Here is a 21,891-nt window from a genome sequence, read left to right on the forward strand (position 1 = left end):
TATCACCGTTGCTGCTGCTGCTGCTGCTGCTCCACCACGTAGCGCGAGATGCGCTGCATCCACTCGTGCAGGCCTGGACTGTAGAAGCGAAGGGATGTGGTTCTGCTGCGACCGCTGCAGCCGTCTTCACCGTCGGCGTCGTTGCCACCGTCACCGCACGTGTCGTGATCGACATCTTTCCCTTGTACGTTGAGGACTGCGTGGCTTCCGATCCACTCCTCGAGAAAGCCAATCACGTCACTGGAGAGGGCACACCGCGGAAGAAGCCGCTGCACATCTGCCTCGATGCGCGCCTCGTCCAGCATGGCCTCTGCGGCGGTGGGGCACAGCGAGGATGCACACGCGGCGCTCACGATGGTCTCCAGCAGCTCCATCAGCAGGCTTGACTTGGCTTCGTCGAGCTCTTCCTCAAGCTGCTGGAGCCTTCGGCGGCGCTCGGCGACCTGTCGAGCTCGCGCTGCATCCGCGAGATCATGCGCGACGTGAATCCCAGATTGCAGCCCATCCGTGCCACCTGCAGCGGGGACGCCGTTCCCATGCCCACCGAAGCTACTGGCCCGCGATACGTTACGCCCCGACCCGTTCGTCTTGTTCGCGGTCTTTCTCCCCGCGGAGGTCGAAGGACTCGTCGCGGCCGCCGATCCTGCCGAGGATGACCCTCCAGGGTAGCTGCTGTTGAAGCCCGCCCGCGCACCGCCGTCTCCCGCCGCTCCCTGCGCAACGGACGGAGGCGCACCGTTGCCACCTGGAGCCGTGCCCCCCACGCCGCCGCCACCACTGCCGCCTGCCAGTACACGCGACCGCAGCGCTGACTGGGCTTGTGCGACAGCGGCCGCCAAGGCGCACCGAGCCGCAGCCGCGTGATCGTTCGTTGAATCGCTGTCTACGCTGTTGCCACCGACGGCGAGCGAGGCGACGCCCGAGCTGTGATCTTCTCGCCTCTTCGCACCGTGGGCTTCCACTGCAGTTGGCGCCGCAGCGCCAGTCCCAGTAGCGCCGCTCACCGCGTCCTCTGTGCACCTGCGGCAGCCATAGCCGTTCTTGCGAACAGAAGCGTCTTCGCCTGCACCACCGGCTGTGCCTTCTTCGGCTTTCACCCGCCACATGCACGCTCGCACCGCACGAAGGTGCCGACGCAGAGTGCGCACCGTGCTGCCGGAGACCTCGAGAGAGACGCACGTCCATCGCAGCGGCGCCGGCTCACACGGAGGTGCTGCCCCGTCGTTCTTGTGTTGCAGTGCCGCATTCGACGCACCACCGCCGCCGCCGCCTGCTGCTGCGGCCAACGCTGCAACGGAGCTGAAGCTGCTCCTCCCCCCGAGTTTGCGCACGCCACGAGTAGCAGGCGCAGCGGGAGCCGCCAGGGACGGCAAAGGTGGCAGCTTGACACCGCCGTCGGTGTCCTGTCTAGACGACTCTCGTTGTTGCTGCTGTTGCAGCTGGCATTGCTGGATGGAGTCCAATAATGCCCAGTTCGTTGACGGCACCAGCAACTCACGGGTCGAGGTGGCTGCGCTTGCGATGAGGGGGGGCCACCAAGCACCGCCTGTGCCACGATCCGCACCACTTACTACACTACCGCCTGTGCAGCGAGCGTGACTGCTCGTTGCGCCTGCGCTACCGCCGGCGGTAGACTGCCGTGATGCGATACGCGCACGAGAGGCGGCCGTGCCGGAAACGCTTGCCGATGTGGTGGTCATCGCGGCTGCTGCGCCTGCCCCACTGGTTTCGGCGCTTGCAGCCACCGCGTTGAGGATATAGCTTGGCGGCAGCAGGGCGCAGTTTTCGAGAGACGCTACCACCGAGCCGGGCAGCAGGGGTGGAGGTGCAGCGTCCACCTCCGCATCCTGCAGAGGTGACACGGACAGGTACAGCTGCCAGCGCGCTTCATGTGCGCCGCCTCTGGAGGAATTCCGCACTTGCGAAGCGTTTCCTCCATCACTGGTGTCACGACCGACGATGGCCGCCGCTCCTCCTGCAGCCCCCGCCCCAGCGACGACGCAGACAGCGGCGGCAGCGACGGAGTTGTACAGCGGCGCCCCCAGCGCATCGGCCCCAAGGGCGGAGAAGAGGCTCGTCGGGACTGCAGCCAACAACACCGGCGGTGCCAGCGCCTTCCACACATCCGCTTCCGTGAACCTCACGCTCGGCAGGGAGCCACCGCCTCCACCCGCCCCAGTCGCCGCGTTGGTGGATGACGATGCTGCACCTACGCGACGGGAGTGACCACTACTGCCGCCGCGCCGCGAGGACTGCTGCGGCTGTTGCTGCTGCTGTCTGAGCACCGCACCGACGCTCTCCAGCAGCGCCTGACGCTCTTTGTCGCGATAGCACAGGTACGTGCAGTTAGCCGGCGTCGTAAGGCGCTGCAGGTGGCGTGTCACCAGCTGCTGCGCAATGTCGTGCTCGAGAGCGTCGGTCACCGGTGTCAGCGCGCGAGCCGCAGCCGCTTCATTGCACAGCATCGTGTACGTCAACGCCATCGTCGGCACGCTAAGCTGCGCTGCCACTGTAGCGGACATGGTTGGCAGCGTACCAGGCGCCGAGAGTCCGCTCAGTCGCTTGCTGCTGCCTCTGTGCCCACGACCCGCACTGGCTCCGCGGTCCGACTCGGCGCCGGTACTGCCCGCGGAAGAGACTGCTCCATTGCCCAGAGGGGGCTGTTTTGGATGGATGGAGGGGCTGTTGTAGAATGGGTTCGAGAGAACATCAGCGAGACCGGTGGCGCCACTGCCGCCGGCGTTGTCGCTGTGCGCAGCGGGAGCCAATCGGCCTACCGTGTCTTGTGTCCGCTGCAACGCTGCCCACAGCGACTCTGGCCACGGTGCCTGTCCTTGCTCTTCGGTGTTCGCCTCGCTAATCGCGCTCGCGGCAGCTGTGACGCGCGGGTCTGTGGCGTAGCCGCGGAGACTGTCCGCCCCGGTGCGCACGCGCCGCTCCATGTCTGAGACCAGCCCCGCCAAGAGTGCACACGCCGCAGCGATGCTTTCTAGCTGCGACACAAAACTGGACTCGGCGGTAGTCGCCGGCGACAAGGACTGCGTCCCCTGTGGCAACGGCGCGTGGTGCTGGCGTGCGCGGAGCAGGCGGACATACGTGGAGACAACCCTTGTCAGGTCCAGCAGAATGGCCCGCACATACGAGTGTCGCTGCACCGGCAGCTCGACACAGCAGTGCAGCACGCGAAGAAGTTCATCACACACGTTCCGCACAGGGGCCGGAAGGGCGCGCAGCACATCCTCTTTGGACAACAATAGCGGCGGCACCCCCGTCTGAGATGCGACACACGCCGACTCGCTCTTGCCCCTCGTCGCAGCGCCGCCGTCGCCGCCGCCTCGAACCACCGCCTCCACCTCGACTTCACGGGCGCCTGCCAGCAGATGTGCACAAACTTCCTGCACTTTCAGCTGCGCTGCCCACAGCTGCGACTCGAACCAGAAGCTGGCATGCACCGACGTGATGTACTGCGGGCTGACGACTTCTAGCGCTTGCACCAGCGAGGCGGCGGCGCCGCTGGGGGCTGTCGCAGGGACGCCGGCGGTAAGCGAAGTGGATGCCATGTCAGTGCTGGTGCTGTTGCTCATCCTTCCACAGTTTGGCGTCGCGAGGCGTTGCTGGGGAGCGCGACCACTGCCTCGTGCTTCGTCGCTGCTCGCCTCCCCTCCACCAAGAGCTGCAGGGGTGGCCACTGCCGCCATCGAGAGCTGCTGCTGCTCCAGGGCGTGGTGATTCATTGTGTCATGCAGCCTCCACAACCTCGCCGTCGTTGCACACCGCGACAGCGCGAGCGAAGGGAGGATTGTGCGGGCGGATGGCGATACAAGCACGTAGTGCTGCAGCTGGTGCGGCGGCGATGCAACGGTGCTGGCCGATGACGAGGATGAGCACGCCGATGGCTGCCAGGAGAGTACACCGTGTTCCGTAATCGCCCATCGGACCAGCTGCTCCAGGGCGTCACGCGACGCAGCCGACTTGATCGTCTTGCCTCGATGCGTGCGCCACCACTGAAGGGCCGCCGCCGCTACCCATCTGTCCTCGGCGATGCCCATCGCTGGCGAATCAGCCGTGACCGCAGCTGCTGACGAGGTTGCAGCTGCTGCACAATGACCGAGTTCCAGCGCTTCGACGACATCGTCAGCCTCGCGCAGGCGACCCATCTGCATCAATGCGTAGAGCCGATACAGCCGAAACATGGTCCAGCAGCTGGCATCCTTGTAGATGCTGCTGTTGTCGGACTTCTGCACTCCTGCAACCCCGAAGGCTGTGCACAGGGACAACCCCTGCGTCCCCGCTGCCTCTTCCAGCTGGGGGTACTGGCGGAGATGACCGTAGCAGCGGCACATGAGCAGCCAGACACGAACCCAGTGATCATAGGGGAACCAAAACGGTGCCAGGGCCTGGTCGCCGCCTTGAACGCCGAGGCCCTTCAACAGGGCATGCGGTGCCTGCGACCGCGACGGCGGGTGGGTGGTGGTGGAAATTGCATGCGACGGAAAGGGGGCCGATGACGACGACTGCCGCTGTGGATGGCACAGTTTGTACTGCTGCACTTCATTGTGCTCCGCGATACACGCGGCGAGCGATCGCAAACACGCACCGTAGTGCCCCTGCGCCGCGAGAAGCTCTGCCGTGAGGAGGAGGGCGTACTGTCTGATGGCCCCAAGAGTTCCGAGCCACGCGGCACAGGGAGAACCGGGTGTAACGCTCCCGCCGCCGCCTCTGTCGGTGCTGTCCACTTGCCTCGACACATCGGTGCGAGGCTCTGCGGCGACTGCTTCAGAGGCGCCCGCTGCGGCTCCGTGGGACGAGCTGCCGGGACGTGCCCTTGACGCCTGCGAGGACGAGGCGGTCGCCGCTGCGGAGCTACCGGAGGGGCGAGTTGCGCCGACCCCGGCGGCCCCGCCGCCCTCCATCACGCCAGAAGGAGAAGACTGCCCAGTGAGGATGAAGCACACATCTGCACTGGCCAACGACTGGAGGAGCGCACTGGCGTAGCGGCAGGCTTCGGTGCAGGCGTTCACAGGTCGATCGCCGCGGCCAGCGGCTGGTGATAGTGGCGGTGGCGGTTGCGAGCCCCGGCTGCCGCCGCTCCCCACGCGTGGCGTTGCCATGGTCTCACCGAGCGAGGTTCGATTTTGGCCACCGCCACCGCCTGCCGAGTTGCTCGGCGCGGAAGAGAAGGTGGCTGTTGCCAGTGATGAGCTTGCCGCCGCCGCCACCACGGTTGGTGGTGCCATGAGCAGGAAAGCAGAGTCGCACGTGCCGAGACGCACAAACAGCTCTGCGATCGCCAACTGCACACGCCGCGTAAGACACACTCCATAGCGCTCCTCCAGCGCCGCCGACGCCAGCACACCAACGGTCAAGGGTAGAAGGGCTGAGACAGCCGCCTCGCTGTTACCGACGGTGGTGTTGTGCTTGGCGACAGCGTCGAGGGGAAGCCCCGGCAGACATGCCGCCAAGAACGCCCGCACCGCTGCCGTGTTGTGGGAGGAGGACGGGCTTTCCTCATCGTTGTAGAAGAACGACGGCGCCGTGGCGCTGCCGCTCGGCAGCGGCGATGACAGCGAGGTGGCCGCCGCAGCAGCCGTAGCTCCAGCTGACGATGCGGCAGCGCACCCAAGCGAGTAGAAGCCCGGTAAGGTCTCTTCGGCGCCGAGGGAGGCGAGCACCGGCTGCGGCAGCCCGACGCCGATGCACACGCCGTAGACGTGGCGCATGGCCACCGAGAAGCTGCCGAGGTGTGCCGCTGCTGCCGCACGCACCAGCCGCGCCTCCACCGTCAACTCGACGTCTTGAAGGACGATCGTGGCGACGAAGTCGCTGAAGGCTGCCAGGACGGCGGACTCGCTGCTGTAGCATGCGGAGGAGGGCTTGGTTAGAAGGCTCTGGGCGGCCGAGATCAACCTACGCGTTACCTCAGCCAAGGCGCCTGGCATCCCCGTTGGCGAGTGCTGCTGGCTCACGCCGACGACCGTCGGCCGGAATGCGTCGCTGAACGAGGCGCTGACGTGGTGGACGTCGAGGAGGCAGTACTGCGCGGGGGGAAGGTGGGGTTGATGTGTACGTGCGACCGCGGTGCGGCCCGCGCCGTCGCTAGAGGCAGCGGTCGAGACCAGTCCTGGCAAACGCCAGGACTGGTGGATGAGGAGGGCGCAGAGAAGCGTTGCGTCTGTGGCGCGTGGGCTGTCCGTCGGGAACGCGTGATTCGCCAAAGTGGTGAGCGCAGCAGTAATCCACAGCAGCTCCTCGAGACTTCGACGACCACCGTGTGGTGCAGGGGGAACGGTGCGGTGCCGATGCCAGTCCTCCAGCGCGTGCGGAGTAGAAAGGAAGCAGTCGACTGCGTCGGACCAGCGCTTCGCAGCCTCGCTGACGTGGGAGGCGGCGTAGTAGAGGCCACCTTCTTCGTAGAGGCACTCGCCGAGAGGTTGGATGAGCCCCGCTGCGCGCAGACCCTGGGCGGCACGCTGATACTGCTTCACCGCAGCCTTCCAAGAAGAGCTGGTGTCGCTTGCGCTGGGGTCTCGCGTAGGCATCGCCTCCGCAGATAGACTCTCGGCTGACACGAGGTTGGGTTGCAGCAGCTGCTGCTGATGATGAGTATTGGTTGCCTGCGCCTCGCTGGCCGACAGTTGTGCTCGCGCCGTTCGCGCAGCTCGGAGCAACACAAGCACTTCCGGCACGTCGCGTATCGCCTGATCGTACGCTGCCCGCGTCTCTGGCCGCGGTTGACCAAGCGACTCACTTTCTATCTGGAGGATTCGCGGCAACAGCTCCTCGGCGTACCGGCCGGCAGTCAGACGCTGCGCCACGCGGTACGCGGCTTCGCAGCGCGCCGGCTGGACGGAAACAACTACGTGCGCAAGGCATGTCAGCTGCTCGACAAGGACGGCCTCACGCATGTCGCGACCGTAGTGGGTCGCGCCGACAGAGCCGAGTCCTGCGGCGTCACCGCCGCCGCTGCCGCTACAGGTGCTGAGCTGTCCACCAGTGCAACGGCTTGCTTCCTTGTGGGAGCCGGTCATGGTCATTGTCCCTCGAGCATCGCTTGTCGCAGCGGGGCAGCCGCCTCGTGGTACGCTCTCAAAGGTGAAGTACTGGATCGTGGAAGCCGCTTCCGCTGCGGCAGCGTGAACCGACTCTCGACTTGGTACTGAGACGGTCTGCGGTGCATCCGGGAGTCCCTGAGGGCTTCTGCGGCGCGACCGGAGGTGATCGAGGCCCGTTTCGACCGACGTCAACAACTCCGCTGCGGCTAAAAGTGTCTCCTTTACCGCAGCGCTCTGCCTGAGCTGCGGTAGCAGCTCCTGCATCTGCTGCAGGATATCGACCTTGGCCTGCAGCTCGTCCCGCTCAGCTTCCGCTCGAGTCGTCGCCTCTGACTCCACGCATAGGCGTAGCTGCAGCTCTTCGTGCTGGCGTTGCCGCAGGACGTGCAGGCGAGCTTCCTGAACGGACTGCATCTCTTCATGCTGCCCAAGCAGCGACACCAGGGATAGCAGAGACGGAACACTGCGGTGAAAGCGGAAGCGATAGCGCCAGCTGACGTCCGCGCCGACCTTCACTACTGTCGGCTGGAGCACTCCTGCGTGTACATCGCGGCGTGCGTCATAGTACCCGTGCTGCACCGCGGCGATGGAGAAGAGCGGGACTTCCAGCAGCTGATTCACCAGTGCCGTTATCGCCGCCGCCGAAGAGACGGACAAACCCTTCTGTGGCAGAGTCACACGCAGCTGCTGCAGGTGGCGCACCGCAAGTTGCGCTGCGGTGCTAGCACGTGTGGGCAGCCAAAGGTATTGGAAGAGAAGGGCTGCGCGGGCGCAGTGCTGGAGGAGCTCCACGGTGGTCTGCGCCAGGTCCTGTGGTGTGTCAGCCAGAGTGCCATTGATGCTGTTTGAGAGCTTCTCGGGACTCCCGCTACCTGCGCCGCCGCCTTGAGTAGTGGCAGCTGCAGCTGCACTGGCGGTGGGATTGAAGACGGCTAGCTTTCTGTCGACAGCCGCGGCCGTCCGTGGATCCCCATCACCGCTACCGTCACCGCTGACGAGGCGCAGCAGCTCTTGCACACGACGCTCGTGCGTCACTGCTGTGTACTGTGCTGTCGCCCCCATGTGAAGAAGTGCTGCCTCGTACAGGTGCATCTGGGCCATGAAGGGCATGTTGTACTGTGTGTAGCGGTGCCGCAGCGTCCGCGCCGCACGTCGCCGTCGCCACCACGCAACGGCGCAGGTAAGCCGCTTCAGACTGTGCTGCTCGGCGAAGTTCCACACACGCGTGACGGTGGTGTAGGATGGCTCATCGTCTGCTGGATGTCTCGACTTCTCTTCGTCCTCGTGGCCGCCCTCATTGCCGCGTGGCGCACCCGACTTGCCTGCACTCTTCTTGGCAGCGGCGCCGCGGTTGGCGAGCTTCCTCTTGCTTGCCGCCGCCTTCCCGCCGTCCCTCTTCCTCGCGGAGGCTGCGATCGGCAATGACTCTCTGGCGCCAGCGTTCGCGGCAACTTGGTGCTGAGGGGAACTACACAGGCCGTGCCAATCGCGCGCCAGCCACGCCCGCGTCTCTGAGTCCACAGTTTCGAGGTAGGCCTCCATAGAGCGTCGGTTCTGCTCCACTTGCTCTCGCACGGCGTGCATGACGAGGCGCGCATCCGAAATAATGGCGGCCGCGGCTGCGACGGATGTGCTGCGCGCCGCGATGGAGGTGACGCCGACCTCTGCACCGGGGGTGTTGGTGCCCGTGTTACGCTTTCGAGCCGCCGTGCCGGTGCCGGCGCTTGCGCTCATCGCGCCGCCGCCAACGCCGCTGCCGTTGTCGAGGCTGTCGTGGGCGTCGCTGCACATGGTCAGCATCTCCCGTACTGTGTGCACAGCCATCTTGGCATAGGCCGGGTCATCTTTGTACTTGCCGAGGACGTCTAGGAGAACCGCGGAAGCCGTGCCCCCGCCGCCCCCCGTGTGCACACGGCTGCCACCGCCGCCACGGGTGGCAGCCGCGCCGGTAACCGCCGTTGCCGCACCATGAGTAATCATCGCGCTGTACTGCCGAAGCGCCACCACGACATCTGCGTATATGGAAGGGACCCCCTGCAACCGCAGCAGCGACGACTGTACGCCAGAGGCAGAGGACGACAACGCCACGTCCGCGATCGGCGCTGCCGGTTGCGAGCGCAGCACACGTGTGGCATTCTGACCTGCAAACCGCACAAAGTCCGCAAGCGAGTCCATCCACGGCTGTTGCGGCTGCTGCTGCTGTTGCTCCGCCTCCTCTGCACTGTCTTTGCCTCGTCGCAGCGGCTTGGGTGATGCCATGACACCAACAGCCTCGTGGGCGCTGCCTTCCGCGCCGGCATCCGCGTCCGTCACTGCACCGCCATCCATAGCGGCAGAGAAGATCAATGGCCACAGTGTCGGCACATGAAGTAAAACCTCCTCGAGGAGCTCCACCAAATCAGCAGGGGCGCTGGCGTGCATAGGCACCGTGCTGGGTTCACAAGCGGAGCTCCGCTTCGACGAGTCAGCGGCGCCCGTCGCTGCAGAGGCAGGAGACAGATGAGCGGGGGCGGCGCTGGCGGTGCGGGTGACGCCGTCTCCCTTCTCTGCCTTCGCTTCAAGCACCTCCTGCGTCCTCGACCCACCATCGGGTGCGCCTTCGAACGCGAGGTACACCACACCCGGAAAGTCAAGCGAGGGCACGGGGGCCGTTGAAGCGCGACTGTCGCCGTGAGCCCCGGCTGCAGCCTCGGAGCTGCCGTTGCGCGCGTGGCGCACGTTTTTGCCACTACCGCCTGCGCCCTTCTCGTCGGATTCGGCATCCAGAGTGCCTTCCGCCGCCTCCTGCTGCTGCATCAGGCGCTGATGCCCGTCATACACGCGCCGTGCCCAGTGCGTTTCTCGCGCCACGGCGAGCAGCGAGCGGCGCTGTCGTGCGTTGGGGTTGCGCAATACGTTGTTCCACACATGCACCAACGTTGCCCAAAGCAGCCGCAGCATCGCGTCCGCGACAGCAGGGAGACAGGCCACTGCGCCCGCCACAGTCATGGTCGACGACATCACGTATGTCAGCTGCTCCTTGAAGAGTGTCAGTACGCGCACAGCGAGAAGCTGCACCGCCGCATCAGCCCATTCTGGGGAGGAGGGGGGGAGCCCTAGCAGAACTTCGCACAGCGCCACGAGCGGGGGCAGGAGAAGTGGCGCCGCAGCCGTCTTCAGCGTTGGCCTACTTTCGGTGTTGCCGCTGCTACGTGTGAGATAGTTCAGGATTGCAGCCACCAGCTGCTGCGCCGTGTCGACCGCCAGCGGCGAGGACGCGAAGGCGGGGGCAGCGAACGAGGACGGCAAGCTGTCTCGCCTCCCCGTGGAAGAACCACTGGTGCCTCTTCCGGTGCCCTCTGGCCCACCACCGTGCGCCTCCGACGGGCCCAGCATCCGTTGAATTTGCAACGCCAGCACCAGCCGGTACACAATCTGCAAACTGCCCAGCGCGTCGCTGCCTGAGGCGGCCTTGCTTGTGTCGACCGCCGCCATGGAGCTCAGTGTGCGACAGTAGGCGAGCTGCGTTGTTGTGCTGCTCGCCTGCAGCGTAGACCACTTCGGCTGAAGTATGAGTCGTTGAACGAAGGACGTGGTGACGGCCGTCACGGCACCACCATCGTTGGTGTAGTTGGTGATGACCGGCATCTCCTTTAGCATCTGCGCATCCAGCACCGCGCGGACGCGTTCCGCCTGCTCGCGTGTGCCGTAGACGTAGCACGCCTCCGCGAGGTAGCACCACAGCAGCACGGGTGTGTAGAGCACGAGCGCCTCGGCCGCTACCGCCGTCGCCGCGCGTGTTGACGAGAGCGCGCTGCGCCAGTTCGAGCTGCGCTTCCGCGGCTTCTTGGCAGCGCACTCTTCTTCAGCTTGAAGCATGGCACGTATGGCCTCATCCAGCAGCCGCTGCTGTGCGCTCGGGTCGGCTGTGTTCAGTGGCACTAGCGCCGTACACACCAGCGCGTCGAGGAGCAGGAAAGACGCGCTCGTTGCCATCGCCATACGTGACTGCGACTGCTGCTGGCGTTGCTCCGCCACCCAGCGGCGCAGGCGCGCCTCCTCGTCCTTGGCAGTGACAGGGAGCACGGGAGTGGCCTGCTCCAGAGCGCGCAAGATGCGGAGCTCCTTGGCGGTGGTGCGGCCGTACACCTGTTGCTGCTCCTGCCGCACCGTCAGCGTCTCTAGGTCCATGTGCTGAGCGATGTAGCCGCTCCTGTGTGCCTGCAGACGTGCGAGCTGCCACCGCACGGCTACCCAGAGAGAGGTGAGCTCCGTCAAGGCATCTCGTGCCGTGCTCAGCTGACCAGCGTTCGAGGACTTCTCGCATGGCGCAGCGGTCGCCGCAGCCGGCGCGCCAACACCTTTGATGCCGCTCCGAGGGACTGCGTGCGCTAGCAGGGACTCGACGCGGCGTTGGAGCTGCCCCCGTACGCGATCTACGAGTCGGCGCGCCGTCACACCGTGCGCGATGAGTCGCACCAGCTGCGCAGGCGGGACGCGCGTTTCTGCCACTGCCGCCGCTGCTTTCGCCTCCCCCGCTGTCGCCGAAGAGGAGGGCAGCGCTGGTACGAGTTGCAGGAACCCAGACTCGACGCTGCGCACCAGGCTGGCCACGCCGCGGTCGTCCGGAAGCTGCATACCGCCGCTACCGCCGCTGGTGCCGCTGCGCCACATCGACGTCAACACACACAGCACCACCGTCGCGTAGGTGGCCTCCGCGTCGAGCTCCCGCTCATCAACGGAAGGCGGCGCATCCGCGGTGATGGCGCTAGCATTGGGCCTGGTGGCGTCGCCATGGACGGTGGTTGCTTGGCGCAGTTGCCGGAGTGCGCGATGCCGGTGCCACTGACTGCGCAGCTCACCGCCGCAACGGAGCAGAAACGACGCGACGTCCGCCACCACAGGCTTCAGCACCGACAGGGCGGTCATCATCGGCGTACGCAGCCCTCCAGCCACCATGGTCGTGACACCGCTGCTCGCAACGCTTTCGCTTGCGCCGTCCACAGAGGAAGAGGTCGGTGGCGGCGGCAGTGCACAGAGTGCAGCGGTGACCTTGTCAAGGAGTGCCGCAGATGCTCTGTACAGCTGCAGTGACTGCGGTGGCGCAGAGGTGCACGACAGCGAGTCGCCACCGGCTCCACCACTGCTGTTGCTGCAGCTGCCGGCTGCGGTATCGACGCTGGAAAGACCCGTGCTCTCCGTGAACTCACGTAACCCCACCTCGGGTACATGTCGATCATCACCACCGATGCACCGTCGCTGCAGCTGAGAGAGCCGCTGGCCCACCTGGGCAAGCGAGTAGAGGCGCGCGTAATCCGCAAGCTCCTCTGTTGGACTCTGCACAAGAGGCAGCAGGGGATTGGTGGAGGTGGTGGGTGCGTCGGCACCGCTCAGTGCGCGCTCTACGGCGGCAAACGCGAGAAGCGTTGCCGTCAGCGCACTCTCGTCTTTCGCGACGCGATACTGATGCCGTTGAATCATCACGCTAAGCGCCAACGCGCGGAGCAGCTCAATGCACCGTATGCAGGCCTCCATCGCGACTGACCGTGTCTCGGGCGTAGATGACCGTGGCAGTAACAGCGGGGCCGTGGCACTGTTCAACTTCTTCTTCTTGGAGATCGCACCCTTGGCGGTGCTGCTCGCCGTTGATGCTGCCGCGAGCTTGGCGCTGGTAGCTGCTTGCTGCCGCTGACTGCGCCACCACGATTCCAAGGCCACCCCGATTCGGACAACAATGGCGAGCTGCGAGGACGCCATGGCGAGCGTGCGGAACGCTGCCACAGAGCGCTGCACACCGTCTTCGACGTCTTCACGCGCACCGCGTGCTGCGAGCGCGGCCGCCGTCCCGGGAGCCATTAGGGACGGGGGGAGGAACAGCGCCTCCCATGTCAGAGAGCGGCTGAGGCAGCGCGCATCCACCGTGTTGTACAGGAAACATCGGGGCATCAGCGACGCCTCGTGGGCTGTTTGCTGCTCCACGTGCGGCGTGCCAACCACAGTGGTGTTCGTCGACGCCCACGGTCCATTGGCCGCACCGTGGACAGCCCCAGCAGCTCCGGCGGCGACCACATCGACGCCGTCGGCAAAGCGCAGGGTGTCCATCGCATCGCGTAGCACGGCCGCGTGTGTGAGGGCGCCGAGGCGGGTGCCACTGCCATAAGACCCCCATGGTGACGGTGGCGCCGAGGTTTCTGCGCCGACGGGCGCCAGCTCTGTCGCCGCCATTGCGGCCCCATGCAGGAGTACCTCCAGCGTCTCCACGCAGTGCCGGTACATTGTGTGCGGCGTGCGGATGTGCACACCTGCGAATAGAGCAGACGCGCCAGCGCCCGTAGATATGGGCGCCGCCGCCGCCGCCTCACTGAAGCTCGTCATGCTGGCGGCTCGACTGCGCGTGCTCTTGAGCGACTTACGGTCTGCACCATCCTTGGCGCCAAAGCCGACATCCGTCTTTGATAACCTCCACTGCGTCCCCATGGACGACCGTGCAACAGCTTCACTGCCGCCGCTGCTGTTACCCCTGTCGGTGTCGCCTGTATAGCAAGGCGTCGCGCCAGCGGCCTCAATGGTCGTGATCAGCTGCAGCGTCAGCTCCAGCGCCATGCGTGGAAAGCGTGCCGCCAAGGCCACGACACTTGGGTGCGGGTGCGCGATACTAGTAGGCAGCGCAAGCGAGGACTCTCCTGCTGCGGCCGTCGCTGCAGCAGCCTGCTCCTGTGACAGCTGCGCCGCTTCCACCGCTTCCTTGCCCAGCTTGTGCTTCGCTGATGCGGCAGCACCGCCGCTCGAGGTGGAGGCCTTGCTCTTTTTGGCAGACTTCGCTGCTGGCAACCCTCCTCCTGGTAACGAGGAGGCTCTAGCTGACTGCGATACGGGGCCCTTACCCGACGCTGCTTCACTCGCGCCATCGCCCGACGTATCCCCGTCGTCGTACTGCACACCGCTGGTTGCAGCGGCGCGCAGTGCATCAGCTGCCTCTGACTTGCCAGCGAGGAGCATGCACTGCTGCTGCACTTGCGCAATAAACGTCCACAAAACCACCAGCAGACGGGTGCCATTCATGCTATCGGTAGAGTTGCCCGAGCCCTGACCGCGCTGCTGTGTGGCACGTGGCGGCAAGCTCACGAGCGACGGCGCTGAAGCTGCGGGCGGCGACGAGCACTGCACGGAGAGGAGATGTGCTACTGTCTGCTGAATAAGGGCGATGATGGAGGCCATAATGAAGCTCGCAGTGGGTGCCGTCGCGGTTAGGTTACGCGGCGACTCACAACTGCTGCCGTTGGCCGCCGGCTTTGGCACCATCTCCGCTGGTGACGCCAGCTGCATCGCGGAGGGCGAGCCGTCCTGGATGAACGCCGCTCTCCATATCCCCACAAGCAGCTGCCCAGCGCACTGCTGCACCGCGGACTCTAAGAGGTACACAGAGGACGCAGGCGGCGGCACTGGGTCGAGGTACTCGAGCTCCATGAGCTGCAAGACCTGGTGCAGGGCTCGCTGCGCGACCGCGACAGCGGCAGGGACAGATGATGGGTCTTGCTGCAGGTGCATGTAGCAGGTCTGGAGCAACGAGTACTCGTGCAGGCGCCAGGGAAGATACTCGACGGTGGCCAACGGGATGCAAGTTTTGTCGCCGCCGCCACCACGAAGGCGCTCGTCCGTTGTGTTCTGCGCGGCCGCTGCCGGGCCGCGCGTATCCGTATAATGCAGCTCCGACATGGAGAGGGAGGTGCGGAGAGCTTCGATGAGACGGTGGACGACGGCGCTGGCGACATTCGTGGCGTGCGCTACGGACGGAGGAGACGACGTCATGTCCGCGGCTGCCGTGGCGACGGCTGAGGTGGAGGAGAGGTAGGCGAGCAGTCGCTGGCACATGTTTGCCACGTACTGGCGCATGGCGAAGAGCACCGGTGCGGCGGTATCTTCGACCGCGTAGATGCGCGGGGCGGCCTCGCCGCCGCCCGTACGCGCGTTGCGAACCAAGGGCACCGACGAAGGGGATTCCATCGGTGGTTCCGCCATCAAGTCAACGAGTCGGCAGCCCGCCACGACGATGGCGTCGACGGTCTTCGGCAGCGCGTCGGTGGCTTGACCGACGTCCTCCTTCAGCTTTTCTTCTTCGCGCTTGAGGATGCTGGCTGCGTTAAAGGCGGGGGTGCGCAAGACGCGCTGCTCAAGCGCTACCAGCTGCTCTACACACGCGCACGCCTCCAGGGCTGTCGCGAAGCCTGCGGCATCGCCGTACACATCGGACTTCATGATCTCACCAAACTGGATGTACAGAGAGAGGGCCTGGTAGCGCAGCACACACTTGTGTAGCCGCAGAGCCAACGGCAGAGGAACGTCAGGCGCAAAGACGTCGAGGGCGTCCGTCACGCGGACGCCCTCCTCTACGCTCGCGTCCTCTGCCGTTGCTCTGGCGCCGCTGCTGCCGGCGTTGTCGGAGCAGCCAGCGGTGGACGTGCGCTTCCGGTCCTCGCGGCCACGCCCTCCGCCCAGGCTCAGGTGCTGGCGGCGAGGGGTACGCATGGCGGCGGTCGCTGCTGCTGATGCCGCCGAGACTGCCGATACGTTACCCGAATTCTGGAGCGGGTCACCATCCGCCAGTGATTGCTGCTCGATGCAGCGGGCCAGCACTGACTCATACGGGGAAGTGATGTCATGGGCAATGGGCTGCAGGAAGAAAGACTGCGCGTCGCTGCCCAGCCCAGCTTGGGCGAGGGTGGCTGCATAGTGAAGGCAGTCCTGTGTAAATGCCAAGGAGGCGTTCAGTCGGCGCAGGCTGGCCCTGGTGTTGTGCTCCGCAGCGTTCCCGCGTCCCGTTCCTGCCGTCGTGGCACTGGTCGCCGTGGATGCTATCCGCACCAAGCCATGCGGCGGTGATGATGGGCGCGATCCGGCCCTCGTGGCGGCAGCGTCTTCAACGGTGTCGGCGTCGGCTGCCCTCCCGCGAGCACCGGTGGGATTTCCGCCGTGCCTCGCAGCAGTTGCGCTGGCCTCCGGATAAATAGTGGCCTGTGTCTTGCAAGCACTCTTAGAAGCTCTCCTGCGGAGAGCCGGAGCTGCGTCTTTGTCCGTCGAGGACACCTGCGTTGTCACAAAGGTGGCGCACTGAAGCTTCTTGATGAGCTCCCACAGGCGCGCGCGGGCTTGCTTCACATTCGGGGGCTTTGCTGTGCGGCTCGCATGCGGCTCATCACTCGCACCACCCCCAACCTCATGGCTCTTGGGCGGCTTGATGGGGACGGCCCTGGCGGCGGGGTCAGCGGCACTGGCGAGGACCTTGCTCGCCACCGTCGCAGCCGCAGCGCCCACATCGTTGTTGAGCGACAGCGCGAGAGGTGGGGCGGGCTGCATGCTGCGGATATAAGCGTACACCTCCGCATCCAGCTGGCGGCGTGCCTCTTCCAGCAACGCCATGTTTTTCTACTTGCTCTTCTTCGTTACGTGTGTGTGTGTGTGCCAGAGATGGTGTGAAAGCTGAGCGGCGCACGTGGCCCCTTGCGGGCGGCAGAGAGTAGTCGAGGACGTCGAGGAGGAGGAGGAGGGGCGAGGAGGTCGGCCAACAACCAGGAGAAGCAGACCGCCCTTCTCTCTTTCTCACATACACACACAGAAGAGGTTACACCAAACAGAGAAGACGTCGGAGAGGCTCACAGGCACACGGGGAGAGACGTGTAAGGAGGTTCTAGTGTACATATACGATGAAGGTGTGTCCATATAGGTATGTATATATATATATATGTAACGGAGAGGCGGAAGGGGGCAGAGGTTGGCAGAGGACGGGCAACCGCTTGAGGGGGAGGCGAAGATGTGGTGGCGCCTCCACACTGAGAGACAGACCAGAAATGTGCAGGCGCGTGATCTGCCGGATGCGCAGTTGGTGTGTGCGTATACGTGGCGAGAGAGGGAGAGGGGGAGGGAGGGAGGGAGAGGGAGAGGGGGGGAGGGAGAGGGGGGAGGGAGGGAGGAGCTGAGGATGCGCTTGTAATAGAGAATGCCAAACAGCTGATGACTGCGTCTATGCATGTGTGCGTGTGTGCTTGTCAAGGGACAAGCAAGGTGAAGCCACCTCTGAGCAGATCGGGATGTATGTGCTGCCGCTCTTGCTGGCACGTAGGGTGCGTGTGGATAGGTACGTGCTGAGAGGCCAGTGGATGACGAAGAAGAGAAGAGAGGGGATGTGTGTTTCGTTGCTTGCTTGCTCTGGCATCGCCATGAAAGAGGGACAGAGGGAGGGCAGCCCTCGAACACCCCCACCACACCCCACAGGATAGCGTAAGGGACGCTGCCAAGAGGAGGGGGCGCCAGTCGGAAACATACACATGCACACACCCTTCCACTGTCATCTCTGCTGCGCCGACGCTTGTAAGCGAGCGAGGGATGGAGAGGGAAGGGGGGGGGCAGGAGGTCGGGCGTTGCTTCTATCCCGTCTGGCCCGCTGGCTTCGAGCTTTCAAGCATCAGTTCGTGTAGTACTATGCCACGTCGGAAGGAATGGAGGAGAGACGCGGAGGGCGGTCTCACCTCCTGAAGCGTGTGCGTGTGCGAGTGTGTAGGTGCGGCCAGACCGCTTACAACGAGGGCTACACCCGCCGAAATAGAGCACATTGCTCAATACAAAAGAATGCAGGCTCTTATCTGGTCTTTGCTTGTGTGTGGACGAGAGCGCGGTGCAAATCTGTGTCCTCACAGCCTTCCTGTCTCACCGGGTGTGGTCATGAGAGGGGGAGGGGTGGGGGTCAGGTCGGATGGAAAGGGGGACGTTCTCTCGAGGCACGGGCACTAGCGGTAGCGGGAGAGAGAAGGGCCTAGCGTTTCACGAGGACCGCTTCTCAAATAGAATGGGGCACCTAACAAGAACCTTGACCGGGATGCCAGACATCGCGCTTCCACCGGACAGCGAACACACGCTCGTCCCCCCCCCTCCCCCAACTCTTGCCGCGCTGCCGTGCCCACGAGAGACGCGCACAGCGATACACGGCAAAACGCAAACAACGAAAGACGGAAGAAAATATATATATATATATATATATGTGTGTGTGTGTGTGTGTGCGAATGCAAGATGTTCTCCGCCGCCGAGGGCGGGAAGGTGGTGGTGGTGGTGGGGCGCTACACACAGTGGAGGGAGGAAGAGGGCGATAACGGCTTGCTGCACCAAGAAGCGCAGACGTACAATAATGCAAGAAGAAATCAACCGAACAAGCACCCCAGCATGTACCCGGACGTACCTACAGATCGACAGACAAGCTCCCTCGTCCCTTATGAAGACGTGGAAGTGTGCCATCGTGCCCCGGAGTTAATGTTCACGACTCTTACCTGCGAACCAGCAGGCGCACGGTGCTCTTCAGGTGCTTGCACACGAACGCTTGCTGGATAGCCGACTCCTTCCAGAACTTGTAGCGATCCTTGGCGGAGAAGTGCCCGCTCTCCATGTCTATGTTCAGCAGAATTTCGTTGTTGTCCGTCTTGCACTCACGCAGCTTGCTCACCCACTTGGCCGGCTCCCAATAGGCGACGCGGGGGTCGTGCAGGCCGCACTGGACCATGATGTTCGGGTACTCCTGCGCGCGGACGTTGTCCATGGGGCTGTAGCTCAGCATGTAGTCGTAGTACTTGTACTCGTTCGGGTTGCCCCACTCCTCCCACTCGCCCGTCGTCAAGGGAATGCTGGGGTCGCACATGGTCGTCATGACATCCACGAACGGTACGCCGGCGAGCGCCACCTTGAAGAGATCGGGTCGCATGTTCAGCACGGCGCCCATCAGCAGGCCACCGGCGCTACGCCCCTCGCAGGCCAGCTGCGACGGCGTCGTCAATTTCGCGTTCACCAGGAATTCGGCTGCCGCGATGAAGTCGGAAAAGGTGTTGCGCTTCGTGAGGTACTTGGCGCCGATCTCGTACCATGCACGGCCCAGCTCACTGCCGCCGCGGATGTGGGCTATGGCGAAGATCATGCCGCGGTCACAGTATGGCAGGTGCTGAATACTGAACTGCGGGTCCATGCTAAGGCCGTAGCTGCCGTACCCGTAGAGCATGCACGGCTGCGGCTGGCTCATGTCGAGGTCTTTGTGGTACACAACTGAGAGCGGGATCTTGGTCTGGTCCGGTGCGGTAGCGAAGCGGCGCTCCACCTTGTAGTTGGCGGCGTCGAAGCCACCGCCGACCTCGCGCACTTTCACAGCGGTGCGAGAGTGGTCCTGCGGGCTGACGTCGAACCAGGTGTTCGGCGTGGCAAGGGAGGAGTACTCCATGCGGAACGTCGGCTCTTCGTACTCCAACATCTGGGACTCCACGAGGTGCACCGTGAAGATCGGCTCCTCCATCACCACCTCGCGCAGCCCGGTGCCAGCCTTGAAGACACCATCCTGCGAGTCCGCCATCATCGTCCAGATGCGCGTCAGCCCGGCGCGGCGGCCTGCCACGACGAGGTAGTTCGAGCGCACCGCGATGCTCTCCATAAACACATCCTCGCTGTGATCCACCAGCACATGCGACCAGTCGCTCGGCTGCCCACGCGGCGCTATGAGAAGCTTGTGGTTCACCGCCCCACCTTCGTTGGTGAGGATCACAAGATGGCTGGTGCCGTGCATCTGCACGTCGTAGCGCACACCCTTCTCGCGCGGCCGCACAATCTCCAGCGTATTGTGGGCGTTGCCCTTGCGCAGATCAAGCAGGTGCACCTCCGCCGTCTCCGGTGACTGCGAGCCGATGCAAAGTGTGTTTGTGTCCGCGGCCTTGTACATGAAGGCACTGAACAGCGGGTTGTGCTCCTCGTAGAGGCAGACGTCCTCGGACTGCAGCTTGCCCATCACGTGGCGCCACACCTTGTTTTCGCGCAGCGTCTCGTCTTTGGTCACGTAGAATAAGGAGGTGTGGTCCGGGCCCCACACGATCTCGCCATTGGTGCCACTCACCTTGTCGGCGATGGTTTGGGACGGGTCCGAAATCCTTTTAAATTCGATCGTGTACACCTCGTTACCGCTCATGTCCACAGAAAAGGCTACAAGGTCATGCTCCGGCGGTGCCGGCTTCACCTCCATCACGTCACAGAACGCTTTGCCCTCGGCGACCTGGTTGACATCGATGATGACCTCTTCCGCCGCGACGTCGCCCGGCTCCTTGTCCGTGAACACGCGGCAGTAAATCTTGTACGGCTTACCCTTCACCTCGCGGGTGTAGTACCGGTACTTGCCATACACGTACGGCGCGGACATGTCGTCCTCATTGATGTGCGATATGTGCTCTGCGTAAATGTCGTCGCGCAGCTGCGCAATGTCGGCGCTGCGCGCCTGGAAGTAGACCTTCTCCTTGTTGAGGTGCTCAATCACGGCCGGATCCTTACGATCGTCATCGCGCATCCAAAAATACGGGTCCTCGCGGTAGCGCGGCGGGTTCATCGGGTTCGGGCCGCGGTCCTCACCCTCCACGTAGCCGAACGTGACGCGGTGCGGCTTCTTGGCGGCGATCGGCGGCTGCGCAGAGGCCGCGACGGAGCTGTCCGACGACATCCGGTCGGGTGGAGGTGGGGAAAATCAGCGAAAGAAAGAAAGGAAAGGGATGTTAACTCAGCGTCTTCAAAGACTTACAGAACACACACACACACACACGTAGATCGATCGGTATACCTATGTGTAGATATATCTATCGATGTACATATATAGATGAATAGATGTATGTATATGTGTTCCGTTGGGCACGCATGTACCACGTATGTACGACCCGCTTCGCTAAAACGTGTGCGTGCAGAATGAGGGAGGGGGTGGTGCCCTGCGAAACTGCGCGAGGAGTGCGAGGGGGTGGGGTTGTGTACGGAAGATGAAGGACAGGTGAGAGGGTAGAGGTGGTGTGGGTACTGGTGTGATGAAGGCGGTGATCGACAGGTGGAGAGAGAGGTTGAGGGGCGTCGAGGAGCCTGCGCAATGACGATTTTGTCGAATAAGAGGCGAGAGAGACAGCAGACGTCAGTCGGGCGAGAGATAGAGGAGAGAGGAGAAGGGTCGTTGGCTGAGGTTGCTGTGGGATGTATCCAATGTGCCGTGATGTGTACGTGTGCGCATGCGTGTTGTTCTCGTGCGTAAGCGGTCGGCAGTGCGTTGGAGAAGGGAGGGGGGGGGAGGTGAGGTGAGGCGAGGGTACGTGTTGCCGTCAGGAGCGTCGTCGGGAGCAAGAAAAAGGATGCGAGCATTGCCGTTGTTGCCGCCACTCAAGCCCTCTCGCTGATTAGACCCACCCCTTTCCCTTAGGCCCTGTGACACCCTCCTCTCCACGACCCTCCGGTGTCTTGGGGCGTATGGTGTCGGATGGTGGATGGAGGCATGCGGTGAAGGGCAACGGCGTCGCTGCCTTTGCTTTTCTTCTCCGTTGGATGCGATGAGCGGCGCACGGCCCACTGCCTCGCGTACAGCGGCAGCCTAAACATCACAGTCAGATACGAAGGGGAAGGGATATCACTGAGCTAACCAGGACATCGGTAGGGCGGAGCAACACCTACACATAGATCTACAAGTGCCACCGAGAAGGAGAAAAGCAAGATCGAGAAGCTGAGATACATCGAGTCCAACGCGTTGGCGGCCATGCGGCACGGCCGCACACATACAGGCACACAATTAAGTAGTAACCCTCCCACGGCACTTGAAACACTACCAACAGCAGCAGCAGCAGCAGCGTAGAGAGCGAGAAACGCATGTGCACCTGTCTGTAGTGGTGGCTACAACAGGGGAAGGGCGCTCAACATGGAAAGCAGAGGCGTTCGCACTCTATCGAGGCGATGCGGACAACCACCGAATAAAAAAAGAGGGGGAGGGGGCGAGCAGGTGGGCGACGGCAACGCTCAGCAGCCTGCTGCGCGTACGCACACGGAG

The 21,891-nt window shown here is 64.0% G+C and overlaps 2 protein-coding genes across 2 annotated transcripts; both read right to left on the reverse strand.

Annotated features, from left to right (window-relative positions):
* Positions 1–2: 2 nt before the first annotated feature.
* LMJF_09_0760 (conserved hypothetical protein) lies at positions 3–16,448 on the reverse strand (the record flags this gene model as incomplete). Its single annotated transcript, XM_001681198.1, has 1 exon — positions 3–16,448. The coding sequence occupies one exon, from the start codon at positions 16,446–16,448 to the stop codon at positions 3–5; it is 16,446 nt and encodes a 5,481-aa protein (XP_001681250.1).
* A 1,894-nt stretch (positions 16,449–18,342) lies between these two features.
* Positions 18,343–20,538, reverse strand: OPB (oligopeptidase b; the record flags this gene model as incomplete). Its single annotated transcript, XM_001681199.1, has 1 exon — positions 18,343–20,538. The coding sequence occupies one exon, from the start codon at positions 20,536–20,538 to the stop codon at positions 18,343–18,345; it is 2,196 nt and encodes a 731-aa protein (XP_001681251.1).
* Positions 20,539–21,891: the final 1,353 nt, after the last annotated feature.

This window comes from Leishmania major, chromosome 9, assembly GCF_000002725.2.
Source record: "Leishmania major strain Friedlin complete genome, chromosome 9".
Taxonomy (NCBI): domain Eukaryota; phylum Euglenozoa; class Kinetoplastea; order Trypanosomatida; family Trypanosomatidae; genus Leishmania; species Leishmania major.